The sequence below is a fragment of the Lathyrus oleraceus genome, unplaced genomic scaffold, assembly GCF_024323335.1.
Source record: "Lathyrus oleraceus cultivar Zhongwan6 unplaced genomic scaffold, CAAS_Psat_ZW6_1.0 chrUn0001, whole genome shotgun sequence".
Classification (NCBI taxonomy): Eukaryota; Viridiplantae; Streptophyta; class Magnoliopsida; order Fabales; family Fabaceae; genus Lathyrus; species Lathyrus oleraceus.
The window spans coordinates 413,557-427,864 of record NW_026112392.1 but is presented as its reverse complement, the minus strand read 5'-3'; the positions used below and the strand labels follow the sequence as shown (position 1 = coordinate 427,864).

At 34.9% G+C, this 14,308-nt stretch overlaps 1 protein-coding gene across 3 annotated transcripts; it reads right to left on the bottom strand.

Annotated features, from left to right (window-relative positions):
* Nucleotides 1-791: 791 nt before the first annotated feature.
* On the bottom strand, nt 792-12,676 carry LOC127110503 (uncharacterized). 3 transcript variants are annotated; one of them, XM_051046104.1, is made up of 15 exons: nt 12,223-12,676; nt 8,279-8,672; nt 8,016-8,193; nt 7,745-7,884; nt 6,453-7,677; nt 6,251-6,351; nt 5,993-6,137; nt 5,241-5,309; nt 5,097-5,142; nt 4,620-4,990; nt 4,353-4,432; nt 4,115-4,250; nt 1,961-2,138; nt 1,764-1,846; nt 792-1,316 (listed from the first exon to the last, which is right to left on the bottom strand). In XM_051046104.1, the coding sequence occupies exons 1-15, from the start codon at nt 12,332-12,334 to the stop codon at nt 1,185-1,187; spliced, it is 3,390 nt and encodes a 1,129-aa protein (XP_050902061.1). In that variant the 5' UTR covers nt 12,335-12,676; the 3' UTR covers nt 792-1,184. The 3 variants fall into 3 exon arrangements, 2 of the variants coding, with proteins under 2 accessions (XP_050902061.1, XP_050902062.1); XR_007797309.1 differs by lacking the exons at nt 792-1,316; nt 1,764-1,846; nt 1,961-2,138; nt 4,115-4,250; nt 4,353-4,432 and having other exon boundaries at nt 4,847-4,990; nt 5,968-6,137; XM_051046105.1 differs by lacking the exons at nt 792-1,316; nt 1,764-1,846; nt 1,961-2,138; ... (2 more) ...; nt 4,620-4,990; nt 5,097-5,142 and having other exon boundaries at nt 5,946-6,137.
* Nucleotides 12,677-14,308: the final 1,632 nt, after the last annotated feature.

Sequence of the window (14,308 nt, the reverse complement as noted above, 5' to 3'; positions counted from 1 at the left end):
CTGGTTTACCCCAACATTCCCTACTTGTCCGATTGTTGCTGAGCAGTTTTTTGATATCAAACGGACCTCTCCAGAAGGTAATTTTAATGTTGCCAGTTATTAAAGGAATTTCTTGTCGGGTTTCTGTAAAATACTCGTTTGGACGGGGGCTTCCAAATACATCGTAAGCTAAACCCGTGCTGACAAATAACCAACCCGCAATGAATAGGGAGGGTATAATAATGCTATGAATAATCCAGTATCGAATACTGGTAATAATATCAGCAAAAGAACGTTCTCCTGTGCTTCCAGATATGCCGAGCTCCACATATTCTTATACAGTCAAAGGGGGATCGATTCCATAAAAGATCAGATCAGTAAGTAGAAATTTACTGAAATTGAATTTTTGTGTTACGATCGTCAATGGAGTACAACATAGAATACATAAATGAACACATTAATAAATCTATTAACAAACTTCTTAATAGAACTATATTCAACTCTATTTAATTAAAATATCATATTACTCAATGATAAATTTATATTTTTAAATTTCGTAATTATATCCTTGAGACATAATGAATTATATTGCATCCCAAGCTAAACAAAATTGTATAATTCATTGGTCTCATTTGTTGATTTGAACTCACATCCATCAGAAGCTATTTGCAAATTCTATCTATATCGATAGAAAACAACTTACATATCAACTGTTCATATCAAAATACAAGTCTAAATTATTTCTTCCGAACGTTGTATTTAAGTGTGTTAAATGATGATTTGGCTACCAAAGTAAATTTATGGCACTCTGATTTTCTTTTTGAAAGAAACAATCACTGATCTCACTAATTTTTCCAACCAAAGCAAAGCAATGCAAAACCAGCAGTAGGTGTATGAGAAACCCTGACAGGCAGGCACATTTGCCTCTAGACTAGAAACATAGCTGTTGGCTTGAAAAAGATTTGGCAAATGATATCTTCAAATGATTTAATTAATCTCAAAATTTACAAATGTCAGCCAGCCTCAACGCGGGAGATTGTAAAATGGAATTGCCTTCTATTCATCATCTGTAACTTGGCACCCTTGAAGGAGGCTGGTTGCAGAGATAAATTAGGCACCCGGGAACAATTGCAAAACAAAAATGTAACTTGGAAGACTACATTAACACCTTCGTTTCTCCATACTTTGGCCGAAAATGACTATATTTACTTTATGAGCTCACCAAATTTATGTTTTTCTTCATGCAGCTGCTTGAATACATCGTCAAGTTCTGGAAATGCTGACAAAAGCAGCATCTCCAGAAGGTCAAAAGCCAGCAGTTTCAAGCAAACAGACGACTGCAAGAAGGAAATCAAGAAAAGTCTTAATAAACATTGTCAATTAAGGCCGAACAGTAATTTATTTAATCCAGTCACCACAACATGGGATTGCTAAATGATCATTCCGACAACAAAATGTTATAAAGGTTTCAAACTATAACAATTCATTGTTGAGTAGATTAAGGAACGGCTCAATATCATGATCATAGTAGTAAGGTTTTCATTTTGCAACAGCGTACAAAAAAAAACAACCAAACAAGGTATTTTAATGAAATCAATACAAACAAATTTATTGGTGAGAATCCTATAGTGAAACGAAGTTAACCTGAAACATTGATAAACGATGATACTAACCATTAGAAGCACAAGTAGAGTGGAAGTGAAGTCGACTAAGTTTCAAATTGGGATCAAATGATGGTTTTCTTATAACTAACAACACAGAAATAAATCCAAGACAACATTTACCTGAAGGAAAAAATAAAGATCCCTTGCACACTGTTCATATTCCTTCTTTCCAACAAGACCTACAATTGCTGGTGGTGCTTGATCTACACAGAGGGGATCGTTGGTTAAGTATAATATATTTTATTTCAATAGAATTGAGTATGTGATATTGCAGAGTCACAATTACGAAGATGAATGAGAACAGTATAAGGTATTACCAATCATTAGCTCGTATACAAACTTTGCGCGCCGATCTGCCTCTTGTTGCTCATCTTCCATCCTTGGAGAAGATACTGGTGAAGGTTGATGTCCATTAGATGAATTCTGTGGTGGACTGGTAGGTGGTGGTCGTCGATTTGGATGCTTGGTTAAGAAAATTCCATCAGGCCAGAGTATCTATTAAAATTGCAGTGAGAGAAATTTAAATGATGAAAACATTTTCAAAACATATTATATGTACTGGATCAGATGATAGAAAAAATGTGTTGATTATAGGAAAACACTGTTACACTTGGAAACTGTTTGGGAGGAGAGGTTTTTAGAGAAAAGAAAAGAGGAATTAGAAGGAATGAAGAGCTTTGGGGAGTACTTTTCATAATACAAAAACTATTTTTGAGAGTTTAGATAAATTCTTCAAATCTAATCTATGTTATTATAATACTCTAGAAGTTAAAAATATATTAATCATAAACATTTATTTATCATTCATTACAAAATCATTCTTTCAAATAAGGTATAAGATTTCATTCTATTTCCTCTCCTCCCCTCCTCCCCCCAAAGCCCTCTCCTCCAAACTCAAACAAAACCTTACCGTCCAAGTTTTTGAGAAACATGGTACCTAGTACTCTCCAAATCTCTTTTCATAAGCTGGTAAATGTATCCTCTTTAATCTCTCCTTTCTATTATTTATAGCCTCTCATCTCACACTCTTAACAAACTAACTTCCCCCTCTTAACATTCACCTTGCCCTAAAGGTGAAAGGTTATGTAAAATGCTATGAAAGAGTAGACTCCAAAGAACTCCTACAATACAATCTCGTTGCCACTGCCATTTGATCACTGCAGTGTTGGATAATTGCCTTGAACTATTGCAACAGCTTTTGCTAAAAAAATAACTTGGTTTATTTGTTAATTCCTTTGAACAGCTTAACAGAGCCCACGTCAAAGGGGATTAAAGCCAATATTTTGTTGGATTTTGAAAATTTGACAAAAGTTTCCACACTCTTTATGCATCAAGTCAGCCTCAGTCTTCCTTTTCAATTCTTTCCTGTAGCTTCCCAGCACTAACAAGTTCCTCGACTCCTGCGTCTTTGATAGATCTTCAATATATGGATAGGTGATTGATAGGATAAATGGATAGTACTTGTATTTATTATCAACAACAGTCTGAGGATAACTTCCAGAATAGTTGGTTACATAAACATAGAGAAATACAAACAAACTGCTGCAGACAAAGGAAATAACTGCTAAAACTAACATAGCTTTTAGGAGTTAGAGAGCCTAGCCTCTCCCAACCAACCAAACATGAAAAAACCTGAATAGCAGCCACATTGCCAGCCTTTTTCTATTTAAACATGCAACTAAATTAAATTGGGCCTTGTTAACCGGGCCTGCACTTAACATACACCTTTGTAATAGGAGGTCTACTAACCATCTTCCTACCCCCGTGCTGTACTACGTATCTGGGTTTCATATGTTGTCGCCACTGTATCTAATCTAGCCCAATGTTACCAATCCCAAAATCAGATAGTGGAGTGGAGTGCAACAATCGCTATTTCGTCTGTGCTACAGCCAGAATGCTAAACAGTTTGTTATGTAGTGAGCAGGGGCCTCCCCGCAACGCTGCTATAGCACCTATTGACTACGCTAATCTAGTGTCCATATCAACACAATGGATCTTGCCGTTAACCTCTCCTCACAACTACTCGATAGAGTATCTGATGAGAAACGAACCCAATTATAGAAGAAAATAGTGTTAGTTGATAGTAAATCACTCCTACAGTCCATGTATTTGAGAAAACTGGTTCCCTCCCACATTTAATCCCTTCCCAAAAACAAGAATACCTGCTATAATATCTCATTTCCATTATTTATAGCCTTTCATCTCACTATTGTAGCTTAGGTAATTCAGAGACCTGGTTTGCTCTAATCTCTCATTTCCATTATTTATAGCCTTTCATCTTACTATTGTAGCTTAGGTAATTGAGAGACCTGGTTCTCTCCCACTCTAAATCCCTCACCAAAACCGCTCTCTTTAATCTATTACTTATAGCTTCGCATACCATACCCTAACTAACTACTTAACTAACTCATTATAAGATAATTACCTATCAACATCATAAATTTATTTTTAAAAAGGGATCAGAAGGTTACTTGCTCAACTCGTGTGACCCCTGAAGCAATCACTGATCCCTTTCGGAGAAGCAGAATTTTCTCCAACAACCAATCATCTAAGGCATCGCCCATCCCTAGTTGTAAGACTTGTTTTGCAACCCAGAAAGCTTGCCTCCTGTAACGTACACAATGCAAGCATTTTAAGATCAGATCTTACTGGTGAAACTCAACTCCAGACAGCATTGTATAATGAAATTAACAAGATTTTTCAAATTACCTAATCCATCCACCGTCTTGCAGCTGGAAGATAACATCAACGAGATCCAATATTGGCACACTTAAATTTGGCGGCACCCACTGCATGTAATTATATTAATCAGAACCAAGAAGAACCCATCATGCATATAATTATATAAGAACAACATTGAAAATCAAATATCACCATTTTTCTGTTCGATAGCAGCAATGAACCAAAAAATAAATCACAATTCATCTATAACAAAAGAATAATACTTCAGAACTATGGATTTAGTGTTTCCATAACCTCTGTTGGAAGAGTGTCAGCAGTGTCACGGTTCACATCAGAGACCTCATCTGACCTATCTCTTCCTTTCACTGACTTCTGCGGGTTACTGGAAGAAGGTGCCCTCTTCCGTGCTAGAATATCCGCATTGCTTGCAGAATTGTCAAATGGCTGTCTCGATTCTTGCGTATTCTTTTTTGTCGGTAGAGAAAGAGGCATGTTATTTAATTTTGGCCTCAATCCATTATCCACAGCATTATTTCTTCTTTGCAAAACAGCCTCTTTACTTTCAGAACTGTAGTTTTCCCTTTGAAAGGCAAAAGGGTCACTTCCGGATGCAGAAACAGTGGAACTGATTTTAGTCTTCTCATGTGACTTAGAGTCCAGACCAACTAGAATAATTTTTAATTAAGACATAATGTAAGACATGTCAAAAGATGGGAGTAGAAGGTTAATAAAACTCTGTATGATCAATATTCTTCATCAATAATGAGTCACCTGGTAATGTTTCCATGATAGAAAAAGAATTTGAGAATATGTAGGTCTGCAATAAATAAAATATAATAGTAAGAGGTAATCCAAATAATTTTAAAAAGACTTTTGACAACAGAAGGGAGGAAACTGGTGCACAATAAATCAGACCTGAGAGTCAACACTCAGAAAGTCCCATAATTCAATTGACTCTGAAACTTTAGGTAGCTGCATAAGTTTCTGAGGACCAATAAACCATGTGTCAACAAAATATTTTAAGAACCACTAAAAATTAAAAGCAAAGACAGAAAAAAATGCTGTACAATAGATGCAAAAGGAGGTATCAACTCAAAATAGAGGCACACTCATATCCAACATCTATCCTGCTGTTAACATGGTGTCGATCATTCTCAATTATATCATAGTACAAAAATCAGACAATATATTCCTCCACACAACAAAAAAAAAAACACGAAACATGAAAGTTGACCAATGGGCTAAAGGAACCGGTTCATTAATAATGCAAGCCTACCAATTAGCCCAAGAAATAATTAGGTGCCAGAAAGTGACTTCTAAAGCAATAATGCTGACACAGAAACAGAAAATCCAAGAGTGTGGTAACATGGTGCTGATCATTCTCAATTATATCATAGTACAAAAATCAGACAATATATTCCTCCACACACAAAAAAATTACACGAAGAACTAAAGTTGACCAATGGGCTAAAGGAACTAGTTCATTAATAATGCAAGCCTACCAATCAGCCAAAGAAATAATTAGGTGCCAGAAAGTGACTTCTAAAGCAATAATGCAGACACAGAAACAGAAAATCCAAGAGTGTGTTATAATGCCACAGATTGGGTAGTGGGAGGTACCAAAGAAATGTGAGCTATTAACCTAAAAAAGTCTGAGTTAAGTTGACCTTCAAATATTTATCAAGCAATTCACACCGCTCTTGAATTACTGCTACATCTAAACCAGTTGACAGAAAATGTTTCGGTGGCAAATGAAGATTATACTCAGGGAACTCTTTCAGGCGCCGATGCAGCTCTTCAAAATGACGAAACCTTAGAAAATATGCAACATTGTAAGCCAAATTAGAAAGGGAAAGGAAACAGGAAACACCAGAAGATATTATCTAATAAAATTTTATTAGGAATATGTGCAAAAGCCTCCACACCTTCTTTTAATTGACCAACTGTTATTATTTACATCTGTAACAGATATGGAGTAAACGGCAAATGTTCTTGAACCACTCTTCACAGTGTTTGCACCCAAGACCTGCAGCAGTGGATTAATTTACACTTTTTCATATACAAACATATTAGTATATGAACTTATTCATTATTATTAAAGAAGATATTGAGCACCATCACGAGTACCTCACATCTCAACTTGTAAAAGGAATCTACGGAAGAACTTAGCAGAGGATTAACAGCCAAACTACAAGATTCTGGTTTAGATATAGAGGATGAAGAAGAGGCGGCTGCTCCACTATAAATTCTACCCAAACTTTCAAAATCGACCTCATCGGAGGACTCGTCAGAATTCACATGTGATTTTGAAGACCCGAGTATGTCTTGACCATCACCAGATAAAAAACTTGATCTCTCAACTTCCTGCCACATCTGTGCCTTGTGATCGCTTGATCTAGACCTTTTACTGCCAGATTGACTTCTGAATGATCTCGGATAGCGGGAACGGTTCTTATTCTTTTTCTTTGTACCGTGGTTATCAAAATTTTCGAGTGGGTGGTGAACATAAGAAACAGCCTGGTTTCTGATACTTCTTCCATCCCAAACCTTAGTTCCAGGGGAATCAAGACCTGTAACATTACTAGTTTCATCATCTTCAGAAGTATAAGAAGTATTGCTCCCTGATTCACTCGCATGCATATTTATGTGGTTGTGCTCATCATCTTTATACGATGTAACTGAAGAACGAGTTGATCCATTTTTGTCTGTATGAAAGGTTGCATTTTCAACAGTGAATTGACTGCTATGTCCAGAATTAGTGTGGCATCCCGTAGAGGAATTCAGCTTCAATCTAGTATCTTTTTCTTTGGGTCCAGATATTGCCTTAATATGATTTACCTTGGGTGATTTTCCTATTGGAGGATGTTGTGGGGCTCGTTCATTCGATTGGTTCTCTCCATCCTTTTTCTTGTAATTTTTTCCCTTTGCCCACACATTCTCAAAATGTTCTGGAGCAAGAGTTTGGGTCTTTCTACGAGAGACGACATCTAAAATATCTCCCCACTCTCCTCCAGAGCGATGTTGTTGAATACCTTGGTCACCATTACCTTGAGAGTTTCCAGGTAAAGAGTTCCATGTACGGGAAGATCGAGTATCAATTGAAAGCAGCGGGTCCCTAACAAGGTTATCAGAAGCATTTCTTTCTGCAGGCATCTCTGCATTTCTGGATTGACTGTTCTTTAGCTGTGTAAGCTCAACACCAGTAACAGAAGGATCTAAACACTTGGAAAAATGGTCAGATGAAGTTTGTGGCTCATCTGCTTTAGTGTGGGATACCCTTTGAGCTGCATCAACCCCCTTGTTAGTCTTGGTCTTATTAATTACCACAGACTCAATTCTTTCATTAATAAATCTGCAAAAAATAGAAAAATGAGAACAACATATGTCAAGAATGAAGCAAAATGGAAGAAGACAACTACCTTGGATTGGCTAAATTTAGAACAGGTCGTATTACAGTACATGCAAGAAGCTCCCTGACAGTATATCGAAAGAAAGAACACTGCAAATCCTCCGACTTGAAAGTGACGGACATAAGACCATTCATTAGATGCTGCAAAACCTGAAAAAATAAAGATACACACCATTATAATCCAAAATTAGGAAATATGAGAAACGGAAGCTTGACCCATGGGTGAAAACAAAATTCCCCATTACACCATGAATGCACGTCGAACAAGAAAGTGAAACAACCTTGTGCTCAGCTTCAGAAGAGAATAAAGCAGGATGCAATTTGTTTTCTGCAGCCAACACAACCTTTAGTTCTGTATCTCGACTTTCAATTGTTAATGAACCTGTGTGTTGTTTTTCAATCTTGGAGATAGAAGCACGGAACAGCTCCAAATGAGTGCAAACGAGATTAACAAGATCCCTGAACCGAAGAAAGTTAATTCCAGAATCAAATAAACTGAACTCAAGATAAAGAAAAATCATGGACAAATAGGGTAACAATGAACCTTATCAAAAAATCAATCAGATTTATATTTCTCATGCGTCCTGAAATTTCACCAAGTACACCATTAATTAGTTGCACCAACTCCTCAGGAGCCTCTTTGTCCGGTGTTAAGCGAGAGTACCAAAGATCTGTTACCCACTCAGAAACCAGATGTCTAGTGAAGTGATCAATTGCATCCTCAACAACAGGTGAATTCACTTTTGCTCGCCATTCAAATTTTGCAACTGCTTTAGGATTCTCGGTAGGCTTCTTTGAAGACTGAATACTGGTGGAGCTTGCTTTATTGTTGTATGCTGCAGCTTTTCTCTTCATTTCATAATCCAGTGATAAATAACGGAAAATGATAATTAAGGAAGCTGCAGCAGGCAAGTTGACCCAAACTGAGGAGCTTGTCACTGAAAAAAAATGCAAAAGAAATTAAACCAAACACCAGGATCTAAAAAACTAACATGAAGCTGTAAATTAGCAAGTGAAGTGACAACTCTAAATATGCATGGTTTCTAAGTGTTGGAATGAGGTGTTATCTTGGTTAAATGAGTTAGTATGTACTCCGTTACCTAAACAAACACAAAAGTAGGGCTGATCAATGAGCAAATCTAAGTTTATGAAAGTTATGAAAATGAACCAAATTGTAGTGCATAATTGGTTTCATTGAAAGATCCTGTAGTTTGATTATGATAAGACGAATAATCTGAATGATTTAACTGAGACAACTATATATTCAGGGTAGACATAATTGAAATATCTCAAAGTTAGGAGCAAAAATAGTAACAACAATCAAATTGTCTAAATCAACAGTCCAAGTCCCCCAACCTGAAGCATATATATATATATATGTATATATATATATATATATATATATCACATGCATCTATGGTATCTTCCATACTTTTTGTTTTATTACTCCGTCTCATAATAAGTGTCTTGTTTGTGGTTCTTAAAAAAAATGATTAGATGTGTTGATTCTAATGATATATTAATATCATTTACTAAAATGTCCATATTAATAATAGTTAGTGGAGTATTTGAATAGAGTGAAAGTTAATAAATAAGGATATTGTAGTGGAAAAAAATAATAACAATTGTATTGGTATTGCAAAGAGACATTTATTTTGAGTAAAAAAAATGCAAATGAGACACTTTTTTATGAGATGAAGGGAGTAGTTTTTATTTATTTGCTTGTATCGCTTGATCCATGTTTTATTTCACAAGAAATGGTCATTTAATTTCTAGTCTTGGAAGTCTTTTATTTGTTTCTATTTTTTTTTTTGTAAACTGGTTATTTGTTTCTATTCGAACCACCAAAGATTAAAATATAAGCACTAAAAAAATTAAATAAATGTCCGAGATGGTGGAAAAGGATATTCGTGAAAATCGAGGCAGAGGGGACTACATCAGTAGGGAAGCCAGCACTCAACTGGAATCAATCATAATAAGGCTAGTCTAATAAATACCCTTTTACAACAGTGAGGAACTATGTTTTGTATCAGTCACATTCTAGTTCAATTATGCGGATATTATAACTATAATATAATTGAAAGCAAAGCAAAATAGAAACCGCATCTTGATTTTATTCAGAATTAATCTTTTATTTATAAATACTCATTCATTTATATGATAGTATGATAACAATCAATTATTTTTTATAATAGTCATCAAACAGCTTTTAACTTTTAGACAGTTTTAGAACTAAAAACTATAACCACCATAATCTATCCTAATAAGCATTCAGTGAAGATATCAACTAACAGGTCCTTGGAGCTCAAAAAAGTCTTGATGATTCTAGAGAGAATCTTTTATGATGAAATGATAGTCAGCTTTTATGTATTTAATCCTCTAGTGAAAAATAGGGTGCAACGAAGCAAGGATACATAAAAATCTCTTCCGAATCGCTTCGATACGTATCGAAGGAGTATCCAAATATTTTATTTTAAAAAAACAAACAAAAAATTCTGATACGCCGCGATATGCCATCGACACATCTATGATGCGTCACGGATACAGCCAGTTAATCTCATTAGTGTTCATTTTTCCAATACATGGATCAAGTTTTCCCTTCATTAATTACTCTTCTCTCCATTTTAATTGCTTCTCCTCTCTCCTTTAATACCTCTTCTCTCTTTCTCTATCCCGAGAATCAAACTTTCCCCTTGGGTACTCTTCTCTCAACTTTAATTACTAGATTTGATATTTAGTAATGTGTTAGACAGTGATTTAACTAATATCTAATTTTTGTTAGACAGTAATTTAACTAATATCTAATTTTAATTTTTATATACAAATCTTAAACGTATCGTATTTTGAATTTTTCAATGAATGATTGTATCTGATAACCTATCGTGTCCGTGCTTCACTGATAGGGTGTGAAAAAAGGTCCTGTGTTGATGGATTATAACAGACAAGCTCGTAGAATGACTCCCTGCCTTCATACTAAACCTTGACACAGTAACTTGCTTCTTGCACTTCAATGAGGTTAACTCTCCAGTAAGAGCATAATAACTTGGAATAGACCTCTATCACTTGCATCACCTACCCAATTAGCATCCGGGTATCCAATAATGTTGAATTGGCTTGTGTCTGTATAAACAAACTTTAGGATCCAAAAAACTACATTCAATAACTATTGAAGAGTGAATGAAAGCAAAATACTCGACACTGAGATAACAAAACCTCCCCATCTTACATCTTTCCAGGTTAAGATTTGGCTCCCAATGAAGGTCTCTAGGAGTCCTGTGTTTACAATCAAGCATCTTTGTATTTTTCAAGATGCCAAGCATGTGATGGGATAACAGCAATTCCAAAAGGTAAGGCAAGCGACCTAAATTTTTGGTTTAAAATCTTGAATAAATGTTGCTTTGGGTTCTTAATGGCTTCTTGGTGTCATCGCTTCTAATGACAAATCCATCAACATACATCACAAGATAAACAGGTTTATTCAAAGCAAGCATTTATGGAATACAAGATGGTCCGTCTTGCAATGCGAAACTACTAAATGAACTTGTTAAGCTTCATAAACCAAGCTCTGGGTGTTTTTTTTGTTTAAGACTATACAAGGTTTTCTGTAACCTGTAATTAAGGCATAACTTCCCTTAAGCCACAAATTTGAGTGGTTGGTCCATAAATATCTCCTCCTTCAAGTCACCATATGACAAACATTTCTAATATCTAGCTATTACAGAGCCTAATGTATCATGGAAGTTGTAAACGGGAACACGCGAAATAGACACCATCTTAGCAACGGTTTTTGTTTCTACAACATTGAACTTACTTTCTTATTGGCTTTTCATGACTCAACATTAAGTCTCGTAAAACATTGCAAGTTTAATAGTTGTGCGCCAAAACTTTTCATTAAACTTGAAGTAGTACTTTTTCACAAATTAAACTAGAAACACATTTCCCTTTCGTCCACCCTAACCTAACATCTTCAATTCATCCATTGTCCTACATGATGTACCCAAAATACTTACACAATGATACTTGTGGTATCCTATGAAGCACGAACTCCGATACGGAGACATGGCACGGACACGACTGATAATGTAAAAAATATAGGACACCGACAAGAATATGATAATAGGATTCGAGCTGAACACATTCCAACAAAAACCTTCCAACAACCGTCCTATATACGTTAACCATATCATCATTTCTTATAACTGACATAGAAACGATCCTATGTATTAATTTCAACAAAATCACTAAACTAATTGTTCCTAACCAAGATGCATTAAACACTAAACACCATGTTACTTCAATCCTACCAATCATCGCAGAGCAGAGCTAATAATGCAATAATAACTAAAAAAACTTGAGCAAGTGATTACCAAAACCAAGAAAAAGCAATTGAAACCAAACAAACAACATAGAGTAAGAGATTGCATAATAAACACTCTCAATTGAAGTAAAACGAAAGAGAAAATAAAAATCGAAGAGAGTTTCACTCACATGACATGAGATAGGAGAGTCCAACAACGCAAACGATGAGAATCACAATCCGTTTCTTCGCTTCCTCAACGAGGTCTCTAACTGCTACTTGATTAGGTTTCGGCATGCTCATCTCGAAAATCTCGGAATCAAGTAACCGATTAGGAATAACGAATCGAGAATGAAATCAATCAAAAACACGATTCGAATCAATGGAAGTGATAATCATCGATTGCGATTGAGATGAACAAAAATAATGGAAGAAACGATCATGAAATTGAATGTCAGATATTTTGGTGGTGATGGCGAATGAGGAGTTTGATTTTTCTGAGTTTTTTTTGTGTCAGTTTTCTATTGAACTCTCTCGCTCATGAATTGGTATTGACGCGGAATGAATCAGATTCATTTTTCTACTGTGGTTATTAAATTTCAATATGTGTATGTATATAAATGCATCTAATGCTGCTACTGTCAAAAATGTATCTAATGCTGTTGCTATTGACATTTGCCAACATCTTTCAATATATAAAAGTTACGTTTTTTTTTCTTCCTTAAATAATATTTTTAAGACACTTGTTAACATTTTTTTTTGACTAATATGTTTTATAAAAATCGCTTTAAATTATAAGATTGTTTAAAAATATCGATTTTCTTTAAATATATCCTTATAATACTGTTTAACATTTTGACAAAAATACAATATATTAACAAATACTTTTAATTACCCTTTATGTTTGCCAACACCGTTTTCAATTTAACTACTCAAGTTTTCGACCTTTAATTTTTTAAATCATCAATAATTTCATTTTTATTCACACTAGAATTTAATTGAAATATACTGACAGTGTAAAAGAATTTTACACCGTCAGCTAATCATGAATATTGGATATTAAAATAAGTTTGACTTTTATTTTAAAAATCTATAAAATAATAGAAATGGGTGATTGTGATAAACCGACAGTATAAAACTTTTTACATTGACAGTGCATAGTAATTAATCCCTTCACACTAATACTATCACACAATCTTAATAAATCATCCTACAATACATTTTTTATACTACATTAACATTATTCAACTTTATATTTGATGGACAATTCTCATTCATAACCATCCATAACAATTTGTTTGCAATGACATTGATCTTTTGTCAAAACAAGGTTCAAACATATCTTTACAAAACATAAAATTAATTGACATACACTTCTAGTTCACAATAAACACCAACATTCATAAAGACAGTACCGCAACATACCACACATCATTCTCATCATCCAAAACATGTACTTACTTAAACATCCATTAAACATATTTAGAACAACATTTAAAACAACTTAAGCATTCTACCAATATCTCTTCCAAGCATATCAAATGTTGAATTGCAATTCCTTGTGTCGAAACAGGTTACTCGACACAGCAAGGAAGTCGAACCACCTAATGTGTTGAGTTGTGTTAGTGTGTCGAAGTGTCGAAGCATGTTGCTTCACACATGATTTTGACTTATGCATATTTTAGTAGTGTTAGCTATTTTGGGCTTTTATAGTTTTGGGCTTTGGCTTGAGGTCCAAGTTAACCTAAATCTATAAATAAAGGGAGTAACCCTTATTTTTGTAATGAAGTGAATAGAGTATTCATAACACTTGTAATTCACAATATTTTGCAGTTGCAAAGTGAATAAGAAGTTTTCCACAGTTTGTGGGCAGAGAGAAACTCTGTAGAATTTTATTACTCTCCTCCTTCATCGTTCTTTACACTCTTTCTTTCTTTATTGTTCTTCTCTTTTCATTGTTATAGTGTGGGTGATAACAATCTTGTTCATCAAGATTGATTAAAATTCTCCATGGTTTTGGGGGATTTCCAACATCAAACTGATCGAACAATACTCGACATCACACTACATTTTAACAATGACACATAAAGCCTTTCCGCCGGATAACAGATCTTAAAACCAATAACATATTGTCTTCTGGTCTTCTTTTTCTTGGCATACTCATACCATCCCATATCAATGAACTTTTCCTTCCACACAACATTCTCATTTCTCTTAGCAATACGAATTTCTGCATCATAAGTGTCACCTTTATCTGCATCAACCAACACGATAGAC

What these genes read in the sequence shown, in the direction of transcription:
- LOC127110503 (XM_051046104.1), bottom strand. Translation starts at nt 12,334, where the DNA reads ATGAGCATGCCGAAACCTAATCAAGTAGCAGTTAGAGACCTCGTTGAG. An exon ending in TATCATGGAAACATTACCAG is followed by an intron (nt 4,991 to 5,096) that starts GTGACTCATTAT and finishes AAATTATTCTAG; the next exon opens with TTGGTCTGGACTCTAAGTCA. An exon ending in GGGTCACACGAGTTGAGCAA is followed by an intron (nt 2,139 to 4,114) that starts GTAACCTTCTGA and finishes CAATTTTAATAG; the next exon opens with ATACTCTGGCCTGATGGAAT.